General features: G+C 42.7%; 2 protein-coding genes across 4 annotated transcripts in view; both read left to right on the forward strand.

Moving 5' to 3' along the window:
- xirp2a (xin actin binding repeat containing 2a) overlaps nucleotides 1–1,327 on the forward strand; it is a 42,563-nt gene extending 41,236 nt beyond the window's left edge. For both annotated transcript variants that reach the window (XM_010781405.1, XM_010781411.1), the window contains 2 exons: nucleotides 1,024–1,157; nucleotides 1,236–1,327. In XM_010781405.1, coding sequence (XP_010779707.1) covers nucleotides 1,024–1,118 — 95 coding nt within the window. In that variant the 3' untranslated portion in view covers nucleotides 1,119–1,157; nucleotides 1,236–1,327. The remainder of the gene's footprint in view (nucleotides 1–1,023; nucleotides 1,158–1,235) is intronic.
- Nucleotides 1,328–4,913: 3,586 nt separating this feature from the next.
- Nucleotides 4,914–22,991, forward strand: part of LOC104954325 (beta-1,3-galactosyltransferase 1-like) — an 80,282-nt gene continuing 62,204 nt past the window's right edge. For both annotated transcript variants that reach the window (XM_010781422.1, XM_010781429.1), the window contains exon 1: nucleotides 4,914–4,987. The gene's annotated coding sequence lies outside the window, so the exon portion shown is untranslated. The remainder of the gene's footprint in view (nucleotides 4,988–22,991) is intronic.

Genomic DNA, 22,991 nt, shown 5'->3' on the forward strand with positions numbered 1-22,991 from the left:
GACACTAAACCAGCGTGACGGTGTGATTAACATGCTTTGTGTGTTCAAAGTTTAAGGCATTGTGTGGAAGAAGCATTCACTTTGGTTTGACACTTTTATTTACATGACGTGATTTTCTTTGAAGTGCTTTTATTTGAAGCTCTGAGCTGTTTGCAGTTCACTTGCTGTCAGGTTGGCATATTTTAATATTCACAGGGTTTTATTTCCATGCTTGTGATGTGTGAAACATATTGAACTAATAATTCTCATGCCTGGGTGGTGGTGCAGAGGAGGGCTTTAAATGTCTCCAGCGAGAAGAAAAACTATTTAATTTATTTTTATACTTCACTGGAAGATTCACCTTTTGTTCCCTGCTCATACTGTGAATTGATCAAATAAGTAACTTTTTAAAACATTAAATTAACTTCATTTTCAAAGATTTTTTTTATTAATTATGAGTCAACTCTCAGAACTTGAAACACAAGCCATTTTTAGACAATGAATTGCAATAACAATGCTGATACTAATTAGAGTAGAGTACAATTTCGTAGAAGCATCCTGACTGTCATGATACACTTAATTGCTTGTTTGCTGTCAACCCTAATAACAATTGGGAATAAAATGTTAAAACGTTATGTGAGTCACCTTATAATATTTGAACCTTCCTGGAACAAGCTCTCTAAATGTGATGGTAATCCTTGGAAACGTAGTTTGGAAAATGTACTTAAACCGCAGTGAATATTAACCATTTATTTACTGGGTTTGCTTTTAAGACTCGCAACATGCATGTTATGATCCCCAAAGTGTTCAAAAACCTATTTATTTATTTGACTAACCTAAAACTATTGTATTAGTTTTCTTCCCTTAATTATATTCTGAGTTCCTAAGCCAAAACGCTGTTGGTAGCAATACATTGGAATTCATTAATTATAAATGAACCAGGTGACAATTTTTTAATTTCGTACCAAATTAAATGGTTGTTACCAGGAAATTAACAGGAAATGATGACCCTGTTAATTAAAGCTTTGCCTCATGTCTTTGCAGAAAATTCGAGTTCCAGAGTCCGAACTGTGCAGGGTGTGTCGGAAGAGGGTGTACCCGATGGAGTCGCTGATCGCAGACAAACACAACTTCCATAAGAGCTGCTTTCGCTGCGAGCACTGCAGAGGCAAACTAAGGTGGAGATAACTCACAGAGCACCACATTATTCTGCTTTTTTTTTGTTGCATTTTTTAACCTATTTTTCCCCTCTACAGCCTTGGAAACTATGCCTCTCTCCATGGACGAATGTACTGCAAGCCACACTTCACGCAACTGTTTAAATCCAAGGGGAATTACGACGAGGGATTTGGACAAAAACCACACAAAGAACTATGGAGTAATAAGGAGAATTCACCCGGAAAGACAAGCGTCAGATCACCACCACCCGGAAAGACAAGCGTCAGATCACCATCACCCGAAAAGACAAGCGTCAGATCACCATCACCCGAAAAGACAAGCGTCAGATCACCATCACCCGAAAAGACAAGCCTCAGATCACCATCACCCGAAAAGACAAGCCTCAGATCACCATCACCCGAAAAGAAAATCATGGATTCCAAATCTCCCGCTGCTCAGACCCCGCTAGTTACTGAGGATGAGGAAACGAGAAAATCAGAAGATGAAAACAAAAAGCTCACCACTAAGATGTCTGTCGTGTGGCCCCCTCAATCTGATCACAGCAAGAAATCCTTCACTATAGAGGAGGAGTTGAAGCTGGTTAAGCCGTCATGGCCCCCTAAGGAGGGCTCCGCTCAGGAAAATGAACTCCTCAATCAGCCGCTGAGGCCTTCATTAAAGGAGAGCGATGTCTCCGCAGCTGAAGCACAAAATGGACCCCAGGAAAAAGACAAGCGAGCAACAGAGAACGTGAAAAAGCCTGAAGAGACTCCAGCACAGTCAGGGGCCTCGTCCTCCCCCGCAGCAGTTGCAGAGAAACCGGCAAATGTTTCTCACCCTCGAGAAAGGAAAGAGTCAAACAGCGGCTCGGAGGTACAAGAGCGTTCTGAAATGGACTCTGAAGTGCACCCTGGAGTGGAAGAGAAGAAAGAGAGGGCAGGGGATGGTGGTGGAGCTGTGGTGGAGGAAGGGAAAGTAAACGGTCACGATGGGCAGAAAGAAAGTGCAGCAGGTGGGGAGGAAAGTCAGGCGGAGATAGATAAAGGAAGTAATGGCGGTTTGAACAATGGGGAAGCGGTAAAGGTCACCTTAATAGATGAGGAGGCAAGACAGGCGCTGAATGCAAACTCCAACAATAACAATAATTGCGGCCTGGAGCAAGGAAACCTGTTTGAAGGGCTTAGTGAGCACGAGGAGGGAGGGAAGAATCTCTTTTCAACAGATTTCTTCCAAACAGATGAAGAAATGAAATGGTTGCCAAGCGAAGTGCTGCAGTTGGCACAGAGCGAGGATGCTTTTGTGCCAGCCGGTGCCAAATGTAGTGAAGCCACAGAGCGCCCTTCTGACACGCATTTCTTCACAGGCGAGGGAACGCTCCAAAACGAGGCCACGGAGCTGCAGATTAGCACATCGAGCTTCCTGGAGGACATCTTCGCCGGGCTGAGCAGCAGCAGCTCTGACCTGCTATCTGATTTCAGAGGCGGTCAATCTGCCGCCGGGACGCATCGGGCGTCTGCGCTCGATGACCTTTTGGATTTGGGGATGGAGGTAAAAGAAGATCAAACGGGGCGGGAGGATGAGGCTCCTCTGTGGGGCGAAGACGACGACGGGCTGACGGTGGAGGAGCGCATCAAGAGGAACAGATTCTACGACGACGACGACGACAGCGACAACTCTTAAACTTCTAATCTAATGATCAAACATGTAGTTTCACTTATGTCCATGGAGAGATGAACTGCTCTGATTGTGTTTTTGTACTGAGTTTTAATATCTTTGACCTTTACTTAGCTTTGATTGCACCTGGTGTGCAGAGAAATGGTTACTTAGTATATTTTTCTTGACTGATTTTCAATATGTGCGTTAATAACTTTTCTCTGAATGAATGCTTTTCAGGATAAAGACTTTTCATTCTTTTTTTTTCATTTCTATCTTGTGGTTGAAATAAAGCTTCATGAACTCAATGATACAAATGAGTTTTTCATCAGTGAGTGGTACTTAGCTGTTTCCTCTCTGTGTGGCTTTCTGCTTTGATGTATGGCCTACCTACGTAACACAGTCCAGCTGAGATCTCTTCGGCGAAAGGCGTATTGATTTCCACTGATAGAGCAGGCCTGTTGTTGGAGTTACAGATTTTTCTATTAGGTGGCTTTTGTCACCTCTGACAGATGTTCCCCCCCCCTCTCCGGTTGCAGCCTGAACACATGGGGTAATTGGCTACAAACACAATATACTGCGATGTTAATTACACCAGCAGAAAAAAACGACTTTAATGTCAGAAAAGTGAATTCAGCGCGGGTCACATTGTGCTGACGGCTCCTTTAACTTGGGGAAGCACTGTTACCGGTTCAATAATTCAGCATCCTCTCCTCAGATGCTATTTGGCATCTTTTTAATTGGGTTATTTGTCCCCGGTAACGTTTTCATTGACGATCCAAAGTAGATGCAGTTTTGTACATTTTTTTTTATCGTTTTGTTCCTCTGCCAAACAATTCTAAACCCAGATAGGAGAGGAGACAATAATACAACTGTCCACGATACCAATGTTCAATTTCTTCATATACTGTATCAATGCTCTGATGTCATCGAGGTGTACAGGGAACCACTGGAACCGAGTGTAGGTGCAGTACAGTTGCTTATAATCCAAAAAATGCGCAACAGCTCAGCTAAGAGTCCAGAGGAAATCTAATATAACGTTGAGGAGAACCGGGTTTACAGATTTTCCTAATTTTGCGTTAGATAAATTCCGCTACTGTAACTAAGTCCCTTTAACATTTTGTGTACGACGAATGAACTCCAGAGCCCGATGAATAAGGTATCATTTTCTGTAAGCAAGGATAATAGGAATGTATGCAGTATATATGCTTACACTGACTATGGGCGTGGAAAGAACTATATAAAAAATAAAAGATGTGACACAGCAGTCATGTAATTATTTCTGGTAAGACGCCAGGGGTTGAAATTGTGTCACAGGCAGTCCGATCCATCCATCCTTGAGCTTCAGTTTTGAAGTGAATCTGTCTGTGTGCTGACCCTTATTGAAATGGAGTTGCTGTACATTTCATTCAGAAATAAAGCGAATCCACTGGGTCTTCACAGCCTCAGAAGATTGGACTGCATACATATTTCTATTGGATCTTGCAGCCAACAACAGAACAAGTAGCATGTTATTCTCCATAATTAGTGCCTTTTGCATAATATATCACCTTAAACCTCTGCAAAGTAGCCTCATATGGTCCAGTGTTCAGAAATATCTTCGTTGGAATTCAGCTCAAATGTAGCTTCAATAACACTTCAATGCTAGGAATAATACATAATATAGCTTGACATGATATTTCTTGCTATTTCCAAATGAACTCTGGGGGATTTCTCCAATAAAGTAATTCAATTATAAAAAATACAAAAAGATAAATGAATGATCAATAACGTATAAACCGTAACATGAGATGAGCTTTAGCAAAGTGAACCTTCCTTTTAAATAATGTTCAATTAGGTAAGGATGTAACGAGCTAGAAACCAGTCAAATCAATCATCCAGCTCCCCTGCAGCAATTTCACCGAGCCGTGGGCTTATTTTCGCCCAGATGCCATCAGATCATCCAGGCATGACAAGCGGTCGCTTCGTTGCCTGAAAGTCAATCTCGGTTAAACAAAGAAGCATCATGGTCCTCTCTCTCCCGGCCGGCTCTGATTGGCTGCCGTCCCTCCCAATCAGGCGGCCGCTGATTGGACGGCTGCTCTCCTCCCGCCGGCCGCAGACACACTGAGCAGACGAGGGATCGGCACGGTACGGAGCGGACCTTTTCCCCGCCGCTGGGACAAGTTGGAACCACGGGACACGGAGAACAGCGCCGGTAAATGTCGATAAATGCAGAAAATGTGGCGTTAACGGTAGTTGGAGGGCATTAGGCACGCGCCAGTCGCTCTCGCGCAACTTGACGGATGCAGTTTTCGGAAGTGAAATTAGCTGCTGTTTGTTTTATGAATGCTCTCTTTCCCCCTGTTAATTTGTCCTCACCGTTACTGTGGCTTGTTTAAAAAAGGGTTGACAGAAGTGCCTGTGCTAGCAGTTATGTTTTTAAATAGCTTTTGAAGGTTAACTTTAACATTTTGGACTCGAGCGTTGTGTGGAGCTGCTACCTGCTGTGTGAGGTGACACTGCTCAACAGCCTGGAATCATTCCTAGACTTAATCTGCGTTTTCTAGTGCATGCCATCATTTAAATCCAAAGTTGGCTCCATTTATTGGCAAATATCTGTGTGTGTGCGATAACAAGAGGCTGAGCCAGATACATTCAGATAAGTACATGAGAGCATTGTGCATTTCATAATGCTGTCCACTTTATAGCCTAATGTTAAGTATGATGATTTATCTGGCTGCTAATCCATGTCACTTAACACGAGCCAGTAAAATCCATCAGTTTCATTGCATAAAGGGCTGCGTGTCACCATGCTGAGTTTTATCACTCCATCACATTCTGCTGCTCTGTGAAAGGGACCGTACAAATGGAGAGTGGGATACACACTAACCCTCTGTGGCAGGCTGCTCAATGGGATTTTACCTTGCAGTCGGGGGTCATGACAACAATTCACAGCGAGCGCCTCTCCTAGCTGAGAACAGTATGCCTAAGCCTCGAAAAATCCATTCCTTAAGATTTATTTTGACAGTTAGCTTGAGACCTGAATGCCACAGATCTCTCCAGATCTGATCCTCTTATTGGAATCACACTGCTCCTTGAAGTGATCATCACATCAATACCCCTTCGCACTCTTTCTTGTCCGGGAGTAATTGCAGGCTCTTTTGTGAGCACCATGGCTTTCAACCTTACACCGCCGCCATGAGTCGTTAATTCCTGCAGCCCTGCCAAATTCTCTCATTTAAGCCTGTGTGCTGGCGCATGACCAGATACTGATATTGTGGGGGGAGAAAAAAAATGTCCATTTAATCTCAGAAATGTCCCAGAGTCATTCATCTGCTGTGACAGCAAATAGTGTAGCTTACATTGGAGGTCTAGTTTGGTGAAATGAAGGTTGCTTGTATTTTTTAGCTTAAAACCTTAATTTCAATGTTTCTCTTCTGTTTGATACAGCCGAATCTGGATAGAAGTCATTTGTTTTTCCACTAAAGCTCATGATTTAGTAGCTTCTCCAGAATCAAGGTTTAGTTGCAGCTGATCAGTTCCCCATCATGCCACGGCTGTGTCTTTAAAACAAGGATAACGATTGTGGTCCAATAAGAACCCCCCTTTGGCGCCTCCTAAAATCAATGACTCTCACTCTTTTAGTTGGAGCCATCGCAGTCGTAAATCACTGAAACACTTATCCCACTCCTTGTATTAATAAATCGACTATTTGCGAGTACTGTGTTGTGAACTGCAGCTTATTGACATCCCGTGAGCGGAAGCAAGCCCCCGGGCGTGCACCTAACAGGCTGCTTTGAACTCATTTGACCCCATGTGGGGCTTCAATATTTGAAGGCATCCTTCCTGTCACAGTTATCGGGGGACTGTGACACATGGGATTGATTTTTCCAAATGTTCCACGTTAGATCAATTGATGCCATTCTCACTTGTGGTGCCAGATAGGAAATAGCAGATTCTTTTTGGCTGAAATGATCGTGGAGAAGCACTCAGGCGTGACCAGAATCTGTTAATCACACCATTTCTGTCCTGGAAGTGATAGGAACTCGATTTATGGCGCTCCGAGATGAGATAAAGAGTACGTGACAGTGATGAATGACGTTTGTAAAGAGCGAAATGGAAAAAGTGTATTACAAACCAGCTTATTGACTCGTTCCAAATTGCAATGCTATCACGCTTTTGTTGCTGCTCTCCTTGTCAACACAATTTAAAAGGAACATGTTGGGTTTGTTTGTAACGGTGAGCTGTGGCATTCAGGTGCCCGCGGGGAGCATTCGCTGTTTAGTCAGAATCTCATTTGGAAACGGCTGCTTTATTAAGACCTTTTAGTCTGTGTTGGATTGAGCTTTTGTTCCCTCCGTCTACACCATTTCTTTAATTAGCCCTGCCATTCATCATCAGGATTTAGTGTCAGTCACTCAAAGTATTTTTGCATCACCTTCCTACAGGAGGAATCCATCATAAAATAGGAAGATACTCCAATTTCTCCGCTGAGCAAGGGGCATGGCCTCAATCATAGGTATCTGATTGTGGAGTAGCACACAGCATACCCACCTGACCACATGCTATTGACATCATCAGGCTCTGCCGTCGTGGGAAATATCAAAAATAGGTGAAAGTAAACAAAATAACAATACTTTTTGTGTGTCAATGGATGGCGACTTCAAGGCTGAATTCTCTTAAGTACACGCCAGCATTTAAATACTGGTTGCATTACACTTAAGTGACACAATGGCAGTAGCACAATGCTTGTTGAGGGAAATATCTATTTGTACGTATTTCACACCTAACCTGTGTGGTTATAACTACCCATGATAGTGTCTCTGGTTAGTACGGCTCATATGGCCGGTGTTAAAGCTGTTAGTCGTACCCCTGGTGTGAAGTGGTCTAAGTGGGGGGTGCAGTCTGACCTGCAGCTGGTAAATGTGTGCGCCTAGGGCGGTGTCTGACCCTTTCTACTTCAGTGTATTTAGTCCATTAGATAGTGAGATCCCAGAGTAACAATCATGACCTGTTAGTCATAACATAGTCTGATAAAACTAATAATGCTTCTAATTTATGGCACCATAAACTTTAATGTACTATACTATACTAGATGCTATAAAATGAATTTGACCTCTCCTAGATGGTCCGGTAGATGCAGGTTCTCCAAAAGATGTCCAACATTGAGTTACACGTCAGTCTGTATAACCTAACTTCTCCTGACGTTTCTATTCAAAACAGTGCAGCTTTGAAACTTTAAGAGTCTTTTTTCTGATTATAACTTTCATCATTAACATTGTTTTAAACTAGAGAAACTTTGAGATGGCGGATGTGTATTTCACCGGCTGTGAAGTCACAAAAACAATTCACCCTGCCAACCCAATTCTGCATGTTGGAAAAGCAACAAGAAAATAATCTGTTGGATGTTGTCCACTTAATGAGCGCTGTGCACACCAGTGTCTGTTCATTTTCATTTGGCCGGAGACAGGTCCCGACAGAGGGTTTCATGTTTGGCACCTGGACTTCTGTTAAGCTCCGAGGCTCGTAATCCCCTGTCCAACATGTTATCGCACTAAGGAAACATATAGCTAGCAGCTTCTTCTTCTTAGCTTGAATTAAACTAAACATGTGTTTGTAGTTCAACAGGGACCAACAGAGTGGTGACTGATCACCTCACAGTTAGTTTCATATCAACGTTTCAACCAGATCGGCATTCAACAAGCTTTAGGGTTCAGTAGGGATAGATTTAATGAGTGTGGGATCCAGAGCTGTGAAGAAGCTCATCCTGTAAGTCTGTACAGCTGACACTAATGTTAGCTTAAGCAGCTTAAGAGCACACTGAGCTGCTAACAGTAGCATTAGAGGTCATCAGGCACTTTCTAAAACACTGTCAGACTCAACTTTCTAAGGAAGTACATTATTCTGTGATTCTATTGGTGTAGAAGTAAGATAAGTTTGTGATTTTGCTCGGTGCTAGGGTTGCACGCGGCTACAAAGACTTTCCAAATGTTGTCTGATTGCCAAATCTTTGTTTTGTATCTTTAGAAAAACGGCTATTGGCGGAGAAGCGTGACAATTGCTTAACTGTTGTTTCAGCACCATGGACAGCGGTTTTTGTTTTGTGCATGTGTGGAGCTGCCCGTGGTGCTGAAACTGAGCAGATCAAATCCAATATATTCGGGCAAATGTTTAGACTGATATTTATACAGAAATCTCATTATTATATTATAAATTAAATAGTACATTCAGCACCCAACTAAAGAACAGCCCTGCTTCAATTCCATATTTAAATTGGCTTTTAAATCAGAGTTTTGTCAGTCCCAAAACCTAAGAGAATACATTTGATATGAAGCCGATGAAAGAGAACAACATTTTTGCTTTGGAAATAAACGATTTGCCAATTATCTTTTATATTGATTGACTCATTATAATAATAGTAGTAGTTACAGTTTTTTCTGGACATAATGTCCCTCTGGCAGCGCAGCATGATCCTTGAAATGGAAGCGTTGACCTCCTCCTGAAACGGGTCAAACCAGAAGACCCTCTCCCTCAGGGGCTAAGTAAACTCTCGTATTATTGTTGTTCACTTGGCCTTCTCTCCGTGAATAATTAATGACCAAATTGTTGAATGTAATCGAAACACGGGGAAGCAAAGCAAAGGAAGAGAGCACTGCCCAATTGCCTGTTTTCATGCAGAATGAATAGTTTCCGTGCAACAGCTCGTAATTGACCGTGCATTAGACCTTACGAGTGCCTGGCTACACTAATCACTGATAGGAGGAGGCTGTAACTTGCTGGCTGTCATGTTTTCTAAGGTCTTGAGCTTTGTGCTGCTGTGGCTGCAGGATTGCTCTCTGCTTCTCCCAGAGTGTTCACTGGGTTCACGTTGATGTGCTTTGACCTCTTCTGTTGCTCCACGCTGGCTCCCTCTCCCTGTGGAGCGGCTTCAGACGGAGCTTCATCAGCCCAGCTAGTTGTCATCATGCGTGTGACTGCAGTCCAAACTTCATGTGATCATTTTTGTAATCTTGTTGGCCAGAGCCGAACCACGTGAGTGAGGCACAGATGATAGATTGAAATCCAGCAGCAGCACCATACTGTGATCCTTTCAACGAATGGCACAACACAATAAATAATCTGCTTGTTTGCCTCTCTATCCGGCTATATTTACTACGGTAAAAGCAAGACGGACTACGCTTTGCCATCCATTTTCCTGTTTTTGTTTACGAAAATGACAAATGATAAGGAGTGTTATTATCTGAAAATGCTCCGATGGTCTTCTCTTGTTTTACTGAAAACAAAAAACAGCAGAATGTTATGAGACTGACCCAAAATGACAGCCCTGTCCTCTTAGCTGCTGCCTTTTAGTTTGATGAGGTGTGCTACTTACTTCTGCTGCCAGGTAATGGACTGATGCTGCCTGTTTATGTATGCTAACCCGACGTTAGCATCGCAAAAAGCAATGGGACGTTTCCATTAGATTCTGGAATATTGCAAAAAACAAGCTCTTTGACAAACACACGCAGGATAATCCCCACATATTGACACCACTTGATTTTTGAAGTGTAAATGTAATTGCCAGAAGTACACAGCTAGCGTTAGGTGATAATCAAACTGTGGTCTGACTTCACGTCCCGACCGCTAAGCTAAAGGCAGCTAATGTTTGGCGTGATGGCGTTTAGTAGCTTCAATTAGACCCTTATAAGCTTCAGATATTCACAAGTGGAGTAGCTATTCACGATGTTGTTGTCTTGGTTACGTGCTGAATTGCATTTGAATTCCCTGTGTGCACATCTGTCAGAGTACTTTTTATGACTGTAGTAGTATCACAGAGCCGGTTAGTCCGCTCCCTGTTGTCTCCACCAGCTGTAGAGTTGGCTTCTGTCGCCTTCCCATTTCTACATGCGACGCTCTGCTGCAAAGCCCCCCCCCCTACCACACTTAGCACAGGATGAGTGAGTCTCCTAGCGGTAGTTTTAAAAAAAATTAGGTTCTAATGACGAGACAGCGCTGGTTTGCTGCCCGCTGTGACTGGTGATGTCTCCCAGTCCCTCCCTCGGTCAAGTAGATGATTGGATTTTCATCAGAGTGGTCAGATATGTGAGGGAGGGGTGTAAGGGTGAGGACCCTATCGGAGGACTCACTGTGTTACTCTACAGGCTGTTTGGCCTCAGTGCGTTTAGAGAATAAGAGGAGGCACAGTTTCCATCTTATCTCTGCTCCCGCATGCGTCAGTTGGATTTTGAGGTTCTGCTTTTACTATCTTTTTTCAAAAAGCAAAGTGTATAATTACAAAGCAACAGCTGTGGTCCCATTGCCAAAACAAATCAGGTTGTATCTCTTTGCCCAACCACTTTCTTTAGCCTCAGTAAAAAAAACACGGGATAAAGAAAAGATAGGAAGGACAACTAGGTGTTGAGAGACTAATGAACACTGTCACATGATCTGCGTTTGTAAGTCCTGGTTGGTTGTTTGGCTCGTGTTGCGTAGAGACAAAGGAGACACCAAGGAAGCATCGAAGCTCCTTTCCTATCACCTAAAGAACACCAACAGCTCTTATCACGGCTGCCACTTGAGTCATTTCACCCCGTTAGGAACCTTCCTAAGCAACCTTGTTTTATTATTTCCAAGTATGATTTCCCCCCTCCTCACTTAGATCCTTTTTATGGACGGCCAACATTCCTCCATCCACGCATTCATACCCAGCAGGGGCCCAGGAAGAGGAGTTAACGTCACGTTGGTTTCACTTCTTCGGCTAAACTAATGAAACACGGAGCTCAGTCGCCACACGGGAAGATATGCACTTCTCTTCTCAGACGACGCTGCTGTGTGTAACAGTTTGTACTGCTCTGGGTGTAATTCAGTAGGTGATATTAATATCTTTCCGTATGCGCGCTTCATTCCAATCAGCATCCAGCGAGCGCACGTCTCTCAGCGGACCCCACTAACCCACTTGATTAGTCGTGTGTTTGACTCCTAAGCCTCATTATAGCACTATTATATGTGCACAGACATCGTACAGAACATCATTCATCTTACACAAACTACACGCAATTATCAGGTGTGGTTGTGTTTAAACATTATCCTCAGAGGCCTGGAGGCAGATTTGACATTCGCCTCTCAAACTTCTTTCCTCCAAATGGATTATTTGGCAGGTTTACTGAGGATCTTCTTCCATCTGATCCCAGTTGGTCTTGTTAACTGCCTGCAGAGGAAAAGCAGATGGTTTCTATCAAACTGTTGAGAGGTGGTCTTGATCTCATATGCCCTCGCTGTTGTTGATGAATACAAAGTTGCACCAGGTGACTGTACTCATACAATGTCACGGCTGCTTTTATTCTGCTCTACTCTATTCCTCAAGTTTAACTGACACTTTGCTTTCATGGAGCTTTTTGAAACTCAGAGCAGTGCTTCACTTTAATGGAACATGTCATAGAAGTTAGTTTAGTCAATATTCAGCTGCTTCAAAGCCACTTCTCACTCTAAAGATTTTTTTCCTCAGCTCTCAATATTGATGATTGCAAAAAAGGGATGAATAACTTCTTGAAAAGTTAGAATGACTTTGAAAGGAAGCCAACAAATCATTGGGTATCATATTATTTCTGGATGGTCACATTTTCCGTACGGCTGCAAATTGCCTTATTTAATCGGCCAATTATTTTTGATGCTCGCTCTGTGATGTCCGCCTTTAAAAAAACAAGCCCAAAGAAAGGTTGTGAATGACAGATAGGATGAGGGATGTGCTGGCTATGGAGCTTAATACATCCAGGTATTTACCTCGGGGAAATAGTTTGGATGGAAGTATTGTAAATGTTGGCAGTAGAGGAAATTGTACTGTATATATGTTTCTTTTACCGACCCCTATAAGTTCTTAATGCATTTCCACAGAGCCATGAGTGCAGGAGTGTATCTGTGAGATGTGTTCACAAAGACTTTCCTCTCATCTATTCCCTTCTCCTCGCCCGGGAACAGCTGTGAGGAAGCTTCAAAAGGTCACACAATGCTAAGTTAAACTTCCTGAATGATAACGGGATAAGGTCTATATCCAGCACATATTCCCCTTCTCATTCCATACATCACCATCTCCTGAGTGTTTGAGTAAAGCGGTCATCATGCACTTGTTAGATTCTACCAACAAAATAGTTTGCCTGTGCTCAGCCTCTCACAGAATGGTCAAAATAAACAATTCCTCCCCAAGAAGCCATGACGATACACGCGAAGCTTTTCTTAGAATAATCTTTTCTCTGGAACGTGTTTATTCTCAGGCGTTCAGGGCTCGTTCTTTGTAGGCGAGCAATGCACATGTATCTTTCTCTGAAAAAGCCTGTTGTGTATTGATTTGAATAACGTTATGTTGCACCTCATTAGCCTCTGCGTGGTGACTTCAAACATGCTTTGCAGCACGAACGCTATGATGAGAAAATGATAAATGGCTCGGGCTCTAAAGAAGCTTTCATGTGCGTAGATTACCTCAGGAATGTCTGTGGTTTCTCGTTGCCTTCACAGAAGAATGTACCAGCGCCTGGCTGATGTGCACACTCTGTCCTCTAATATGTGAACCCATGCATTTTTCAACATGAGGTTGATTACATTCTCTGGGTGATTTTTCATATTTAATCAGCTCCAGGCGCTTTGGGTTTTACTTACATTAGAGTGCTCATTAATATTCAGTGTGTCCACATTACACACATGCGTTTACTCACAGTGTGTTTTTAACAGAATTCATATATTGAGCATTTTGCCTCTGGTACGACTGTTGCATTTCCATCCGCCGTCATTAATTTGTATGCATATCTAGTCAGGGATTCATCTTCAAATAACACTGATTTAATCACAGTTTCATTCTGAAGGTTCTGCTGGGATGATAATGAAGATCATAATTGCACCTGATAGCAACAAAAACAAGCATATTGCAATAATGTGGAGCAGAAGCTGTAATTAGCCTGATTTATGCAGAAACACACAAATAAGGGCCTTTTCTTCATGTGGAGATGGAGTGATTGGATGAGGTTGTGTGGTCAGCAGGTAATCTTGATATTTGGGACATTTTTTCATCCATCCATCACTTTCAGCATCCTTATCAGCCTGAGGGAAAGCAGCGTTGGCTGGATAGTTTACACCATGGGAACTTTCCGGCACTATTTTCTGTTGGGAAAATTCATTTGTCAGTTACGTGTCCTAAATATGGCATTGCTGCTGTGTCATCCTTGCTTTATAGATGAGAGCAGCGCTTAGTCACTTCCTGGTGAATTGACAGCCCCGCCCCCTTCCCGATGAAAGCAAATAATCGGCGCGAAGTGGAAAAAATTGTGCCTTGTCAACAATTATTCTCAGCTACATTCTGATGCCGATTAGGTTAGCGTAAATCCTCAAAGTAAACTGTTGTATTTGGCTCCTCAAAGAAAAAAACGTTATTCTTAATTTTCTTATCTGACAGGCGAAGTCCTCAGATTTTGTATTTACCGCCAGTCAAATAACATTACATATTTCACCCAAAAAGAGGCGGGGCCATGATATAGAAGGAAAACATCGCAATGGGTGCTCTCATGTATCGTGTTATGGAGAAGAAACACAAAACTCATTAAAAAAAAGGACACGTTTAACTGATATTACACAAAGAGAACACCCATCACCCATATGCTGCTGCTATGACAGTCCTCCTTTGCACATTGACATATAAACAGCCCATGTGTAATGAAGCAGAGGATAATAGGCCTGCTGTATGATGGCGGCTCTGACTCCCAGCTGCATTGAGATGTGTTTGATGTTCTGTGACGCCGAAACATGCCACAATAGTGCTGCAGGTTGAAAGCCATGCACACAGCTTCATAATGTCAGATAGGAAACATAACAAGGGTCTCATGGCAACAAGCAAACATTCTGTTCAACACTGATGATGAAAAGCTTAGCTGCTAATCTATCATCAAATGAAGATTTGGCGACTAGGGCTGTCCTTTAAATGTCAATTAATAAGATGTTGACGGTCTAATCAATTTCTGTGGTGTTATACAGAGCCACAACAGCCCAACAGGGAGTAACATGGGGTTTATCTGGGCATGCCTTTGGATATTGTTTCATGACAGTTTGGCACACATTTGTGAACCGCTAGCATCTTGCAGTTTTAATAAAAAAAAGACGACAGAATCTACTATTTACAGCATGATCATTTGGTACAGACAGAGTATCTACAAGGTTTGCTGCTCCACTTTTTGTCTCATCCGGTAAAACTGTGAGCACATTCCATGTATTGGATTCCTAATTCAGTGTTTCCATGAGGACGGTGTGTAATGTCCGCCTCCCATGATTTAGAGTTATCGCTCCCTTCCATCACGGCATCTCTGGAAGTATGTCCGCCATTTCCCGTGTATTCATCACCATTAGAAGAGCAATCGGTGGTGCTTGGGATCATGTGTAGGAACTGAAGTATGCAGTGGTCCACATTCACCCATCACCCCCCCCTCCATCACTTTATCGAGCGCTATGATCTATTGAGGGAGAAAGCAGGAGTGCTCCTCAGTGAAAGCAATAACTCTGTGCCTGAGGAGAAGGAAATCAGGAGGCGGTCGTGTCCTAGCAAGCCAGACAAACACTCCCCCCACCTCAGCCGTGTGTATGGACATACGTTTCTCATCTCCATCCTCCCCGCCCTCCTCATAGTGATGTCGTCTCACTCAAGTTTATCATCAGCTGTTCCCCGTAGACGGCTTATTGCCTTTTCCACCCTCATCTGTCCGCCTGGCTGAAAAGGCCTCCCAGGAAGAGATTAGCAATCCAATAACTGGCGGAGCATCCACCTCAGCAGCAGGTGCTCCCCGGGATGAATGCTGATGAGAACAGCCAGGACTCTATAATAACAGGTCGGCAGTATGTGCTAACAGCGCGCAGCCGAGCAGTCTCGACCTGCTGCTGATGCTCGCCTGTTGTTCAGCATCTTTCCGTGCCACGTTATTCAGAGGAATTCTGCTCCACAGTTTTCTGAGCCAGATGGGAATGCTCCATTTTGGTGGACTATATTCCCAGCCCTATTACTGAATCCAATGAATGTAGCACATATTTAAAGCACGTTTAGGGAAATCTGTCATTAATTAAAATGTTAGGGAATATCTTTGTGTTCTGACAAAAATGCACAATATGTCACAAAAGTAATATGCTAATGCTTGATAATGACTTTCCATTATAAAGTTAATTAATTAGGGGGAATTAAAGACCCATGCCTGCAGTTGACTGAAATGTGTGTCTCAAATGAGAGACCTTTTGAATGTATGCTAGATGTGATATTATCTAGGCTCCTTGAGGATGCTCTCTCAAATGATGGCGTCCCATGCTCTCCGTTTATAGACAGTGAACTTCTATAATGCAGCATATTACCGTATAATAACTTAATGATAGACTTTGCAATCTCTTGCGGGCCACATAAAGTTACAAGGCAGGCTGGATTTGGTCAGCGGGCCTTGAGTTTGACACCTGAGCTTGGTTCTGACAATAAATCACTGACTTAACCCCATACAGCTTTCTGTCAGACCATCAACCCACTTTTAAACCCTATTTGTTTGTGGTGTTCCTCAGGGATCAGTACTAGGCCCAAACGTCTTCTCATCTTCGAGCTATTTCACTTTCCGTTTCAAAAGTGCTGATTTGGGCTTTTAAAAATAAATAAAAATTGATTAAAAAAAAAGGAGGGGGCTGAGCTCATGCGGGACCCGGCAGCTACTGTCTAAACTAAATACTGCCGTGATGAAACGCCATATCATGGATTATCAAGGATTATTTCTGAAACAGTATGGAGCTCAAAGGCTTTCTCTCTTGCCGGTTATACCACAAGGTGAGTTCCTTTTTATTTCCTGCTTCTTCACACACATGCTCTCCAGTACAGGTTAGCTCTGAGTGTTAGCGATGCTAATGTAAACACCGACCATATTACGTCCAAAACAGTCGGGTATTGTCTCTGATAGCAATAGTTCTGATAGTGGCGTGGGTCCACATTTCAGATATTACGTCATATCGGACGCAAATCTGGATCAGCTCCGTTGTAGCCCCGTTTTTAGAGATTTGGGTACGGAGGAAAAGGACACATCTTTATGTATAAAAGACATCAAAAAGTGCATTTTGCATGATAGGTCCCCTTTAAGTCCAGACTCATACCTCACTCTTCACTTTGTAATGACTATTTCCACGTTCTAACCTTCAGCTCAACACCTTGGGATCCTCAGCTATGGAACTATCCACCTGAACCTGTGTTGAGCTTGTTTATGTTCTAAAATGTCTTTGTGTATCTAATATTATGCAAAAGCCGTTTTACGATCCCTTATTACTCTCACTTGTTCATTCTATTGACTTCTGTTACACATCATTTTATGCTCCATATTTGTGAAGGTTCATTGTGGCTTGTTTATCCTCTTTTTATCACGCTCTCTGGCTCAGTAGTTATCTTTCACCTGCGGTTTTATGGAGATGTACAAGACTTTTAACTGCCGCGTTTTGTTGCTCATTATAATAGCCCATGGGTGTTCAGTAAAAACCCGTTTCACTGTGATCTTTTATTTTGAGGCTTGGTAAGACGCCAGGTAGTATGCTGTTGACTTTAATATAAACCGAACAGTTAATCATGAGTAGAAAATGTGTTGAGGTCTTTTCTTCTTACAGAATATTCCTTCAATAAATAATTTATTTTCAAGGTAACTGAATAGGTATTCCAGAACAATTATAGATTTTACTTGTTATTCATCTTCACGAGCAAATAATTTAATATCTACACAGCAGTGTGCGCATACAGTATCTGTGGCTCACAGCCCTGGCTTTTCTCTTACTATACACATGCTTCTGAGATCAATCCTCCAACAAAAGAAGTAAAAACACAAACTCAGCACAAAACAAACTGAGTGGGGGGGTCATATTTTCTTTATATGGGGAGCACAAAAGGACTCAAACGCCCCATAGCGTAACTGCAAGTCATCTCCCTTGTCCATAAATCCCCTCTGGCTTCCTGCTGTAGTGGATTTACGCTCCGCTTGTGTTATCTGTAGTTTGTGTTTCCTTCCATTTCACGGGGTCTTCATGGTGTTTCATGATAGAGTCAGTCCCTCGAGACCCACATAGGATACTTAAGCGTTTTTATTTGTTACTGTTCTTAACGCTCAGCAGTCAGCCTGTCATTTGTATCACAGAAAAGGCCATTGTCATACACTGATTGAGGGTCAACAGGGATTCTTTTTAGGACAGATGTTCAAAAATGTCACTTTTTTTGTCGAAATAAGATTGGCAGTCACACTGAATTGAAGTCATCCTTATCTTCTTCACAGCTTTCAACTCAGTCACCTGTCGCAAGCTTCACAGAAAGTGGCAAGCTGAGAGTTTGTGTTTTTCAAGAATCCTTCGGAGAATCTATTTTTGATATCTGTTTTGCAGTCTTAATATCTGAGAGGTAGGGAGGAAAGACAGATGTAGCTAGAGGCTTTGAGAGAGGGAGATAAAAAGGCCTTCTTTGCTCTACTGTTGGATGTTTGCCATCGACTGTGAGGGAAAGGGCTTACAGACGGGTGAGTGGTGCACAGGTGCAATATAGGATGCTCACTAATTGAGTACAGGAGCCCAGGAGGGACAGGTGCACAGAGGGGTTAGCCGAAGGTCCACAGCACACGAACAGAATCCTCCCCTCCACTGTTCCCCTGTAATTGCCGTTAGCCTAATCTGTCCCCCGGCTTCCTGTCTGAGGAAAAGAAGCCGAGCCCTGAGCAGTCATCTGGCATGATTCTCCAACGAGATTGTTACGTCTTCCTGGCAGTCAGCAGACGAGGAACAAATGGAAGCTGGGAGATTAATGTGGAAAAATGAAAAGGGACGGATTGGTCAGGGGAGCACAGACGGATGCCAGGTTTCAGACGTCCAGAGGTGACTCACGCTCCAGCAGATGATAGGCCGATGCCATAATGACATAGGCCGCTGACGAGTAGCGCGACATGAATTGTGACAGGGATTTCCTCCTCCTTCACAGGCAGCCATTGTAAGTCTTCTTAACAAGGAGAATACATCCTAGAAGAGCTCTGTCCTTTTAACATGGATAACCAGCTCTTAAAGCTATACATCATTGAGGTTTTTTTTTTATGGAAGAGAGATTTTACAGCTGCTCAGTGGAATTGATTGACTGCCATTTCATCTTTCCACATCTACATCTAAATGAGTTTTATTTGACTGTAGCTTAAGAGAAGGCTGTCAAATATTGTCATTTTCTGTATAAACCGCCTTGGATGTCATAACTTTGCCAACTAACAACTAAAACAATCTATTATTAATGAGCGATCTCTCTGCTGATGTCTAAAGCTGAGGTTGTGCCGCGTTATTAGAATGGCGTGTCGACTTGAGGAACAGAAATGGAACGTTTAAAAAAATTAGGCCACGATCCTGCGTCACCTGTGGGGCTTCTCAAGGTTCCACTATTGCCCTCGACTTCTTTGTGTTCATATCATCGATCCGGTGCCTATAGGCCAGATTTCTGTCATTTATCAAAGCACAAACTCTCCTTTGTTCTTAGATCAATCAATCAATCAATCAATCAATGTTTATTTATATAGCCCAATATCACAAATGTTACATTTGTCTCAGTGGACTTCACAGTTTGTACAGAATATCAGTATGACAATACGACACCCTCTGTCCTTAGACCCTCACATCGTACAAGGAAAAACTTCCGGAGAAAACCCACAGTTTAAAGGGAAAAATGGGAGAAACCTCAGGGAGAGCAACAGAGGAGGGATCCCTCTCCCAGGACGGACAGACGTGCAATAGATGCCGTGTGTAAATTGAAAAGATAATACATTTGCAACATAGGTAGTCCAAATGTTAGGAAATGCATGTGTGTATAATAGGAAGATGAATCCACGAGGATATCCATCCAGGACTTATGATCCAGGACCACAGCCACGACTCAAGATCCAGGACTCGCGATCCATGACACAGGACCGCAGGATCATCCATGACTCCGGATCCCGGCGTATATAGACACCAAAAAGAAAGACATTTGGGGAAGCTGGGTTAATCGGAACATGAGAGTACACAGGTATAGACAGAGAGAAGGAAGAAGTAAGATGTCCCCCGACAAACTAAGCCTATATCAGCAAAACTAGGGGCTGAATCTAATCAGCCCTAACTATAAGCTTTATCAAAAAGGAAGGTCTTAAGCGCACTCTTAAAAACGGATGGGGTGTCTGCCGTCCGAACACAAACTGGAAGCTGATTCCACAAAAGTGGAGCTTGATAAGAAAAGGCTCTGGCTCCCATTGTACTTTTAGAGACTCTAGGAACAACCAACAACCCTGCATTCTTGGAACGCAATGCCCTAGTAGGACAGTAGGGTATAATGAGTTCTTTAAGGTAAGATGGCGCCTGCCCATTAAGGGCTTTGTAGAGTCTCAGATAATGAGTTCTTTAAGGTAAGATGGCGCCTGCCCATTAAGGGCTTTCTAGGCCAGAAGAAGAATTTTAAATTCTATCCTGTGTTCTATAGGGAGCCAGTGTAAGGCAGCCAGAACAGGAGTAATGTGGGAATGTAGATCCTTCTTAGATATGAGCACATGTCGTCCCCCCTTGGTGCGCTGGTTAACGATAGTGTTCCTTGTTTTTAAATCACTGCCCTTTCTTACATTATCGACCTTCTCTCCACTTACACCCCTGCTTATACTTTCAAATCTCTAGAGCAGCTGTTCCTGTCTGCCCGGGGCATTACACTGAGAATAGGCTTTTCAAAAGATCCCATTTGAAACATTTTACTTGCATTTAATGTATTTGTCTTCGAATTATCTCTGATTTATTCTCTTGACTGCATTGAACTTATTATAATTCTTTTTTGTCTGTTTATTATTATTCTTTTCTCACAGTTTTCACCCAGGCTGAAAATACCGCTTTATATTTCATCGGACTTATACTGAATCAAATTCAAATGTCATAATATGACATTTGACTGTGTTTACTGAGCATATGTAGGTGTTACTTTTCAGTCCAATCAATATACTTAGCGCAACCACAACAGTCTGATGTTTCCATAAACCCTACGGCATGTTTTAAATGTCACTAATACGTTAGATATTGCCTTTATTCCAGGATAGAATAATAGGCTTTCTGACTAAAATGCACATTTGCATCCAAGTCTGAATCACTTATTATCAACAACCCCAGCTTGTAACTCTTTGTATCATGACAGAAGCTTTTTTAGCAGAGAGCCATCCCTCTGCGTGCTTCTGGATTATAGATCGGCCCTTTTTAATAATCAATGACTTGTTGTCGAAACAGATTAGTGGCATAATCTCCAGTCTATGCTTTTATAATACTCTTTACACTGTAACTCTCAGAAGCAATGAAAAGCGCGGCTTAAGGCGGCGGCGGCTAATGTCTGTCACCATATTGGTTTCTGTCTGACAGCATTGTTAAGTTCATCTCTAACCCCTCTGTGTCGGAAACGCTCCCTTTAAAGATTTCATTTGAGCTTATTTTTGAAGCGGCATTTTCAGGGGAATTTGACATTTTGATTAAATGGATAGAAAAGATTATGTGACAGTTGGGTTCTTAAATAAGTCTGACATTAGGCTGAGCAACATCATTTGTTACCTCTTGTAATTCAACGTGTCTGTACAAGTTTTGTCAGGCAAGAGGTCACCGTGTGTTATAATCACGCCGACGCCCGTTTACATTTCTCCGTGTTTACTGAAGTGAGACACTGGCATGCAAACGCCATTACTCTCCCTCTCCCTGGCTTATTCCCAACAGTGGGCTAATAGAGGTGAGCCGACAACAAGCCCCACGGAGACGACCCGCGCACCGTGGGCAACGAGTGTAACGTCGTAATTATGAGAAACGGACAGCAATCAAGCGCGCACATAAATCTTGCAAGTGCACACTGTGTGACATCACGGTTTATATTCAGTAAATTGGTGGGAACGGCTCTCGGTGTGAGAGGGATTGGAGCTGGATTGGCAGCCAGGATTTAGAGGCTGAGGCTCACAGAATAAATCTCCTTTGGGGGAAGGATGTAGAAGCCTGTTGGGAAAGCTAGCTTGACACAGCCGTGCCCTCCTTGGTTTATTCAAACTGAGGATTCAGAGATAAAGGTGTTCTTTTGCCACGAAGACAAAAAAATCACTGGCCAACAATTCCATCTTGTTTTCAACAGTTTCCTGCTTTGGTTACATGTTGAAGTTGTTCTCACGAAGCAACCATGGTTTGATAACGATTGATCCCTGTGGGTGAGAGAATGATAGGGTTCCTGTTTATAGCTTGTATCCAGCGTGTTACCGTGAGAATAACACAGCTTCTCTTTCACTTGGACTCATGTTGAGAGCAGTGATGTAAGTTTGAAAATGCATGGCATACATTTAATAGCAGCATGTGATTATTTCGCCCACGTATAAGTGAGGCTCGCTGCTATCAGTCCACATATCAATAGATCTGGGACTAACAAGCACAACAGGCTATCATGCTTGGTTATGTCTTGTATGTTGTTTCAAGGTCTAAAAAGTCCATCCAAGATTCCTGGATCAAAGGCGATGTCTTTAGATGGTTTGCTTTGTCAGATATCACTTTAATACAATATGAAGTTGAGAAAAGCAACAGTCTCCATATTTTAAAGGCTGAAAAATAACGTTCCGTTGGAGATTATTTTTGTGTTGATGGACAAATCTTAAAGTGAAATAGTTGTAACAGTTTCATTGTGCAGTTGGGACATTCTCCTTCACTGTACAGTTGGGACTCTGGTCTTTCTCTGAGTAAATTCCCTGCTCACACTGAGGTGGATTCATTGACTTTCAAGGCATTATCAGCATTTCAGTCCCTAATAGGCTAAATGACAGATGCTGGAGTGTGTGAGCATTTCATTAGTTTTGGAGGTGTCGGCCCACTAGTTTGATTTGTTGCCCGTTTGACCGTGGTGTTCTGAGGTTAACGGAGCACACAGGCCGCGACTCAGGGGATAGCATGTTTGTTTTTCTCTGTTCTGTAAGAGCAGCTCAAACCCTGTTGTGTCACAAGCTTTTTGCATAACCCTCTCTGCAGCTTGGAGATGATAGAATATAAAACTAGTCTTGTCGCCTGCTGTATTAGTCCTGAAGAAGAACGACTGCACGTCTAGACTTCCACTCGCACGCGCAATTAGATCTCACACATGCCTGCACAAAAAATAGCACAATTATGCTCCACATGGGCGTCTGGAATTAAATCAATTTCTTCTAATTTAATGAAATCCAAGTGTCCTC

Source organism: Notothenia coriiceps, unplaced genomic scaffold (assembly GCF_000735185.1).
Source record: "Notothenia coriiceps isolate Sejong01 unplaced genomic scaffold, NC01 NC01_scaffold00000492, whole genome shotgun sequence".
Lineage (NCBI taxonomy): Eukaryota > Metazoa > Chordata > Actinopteri > Perciformes > Nototheniidae > Notothenia > Notothenia coriiceps.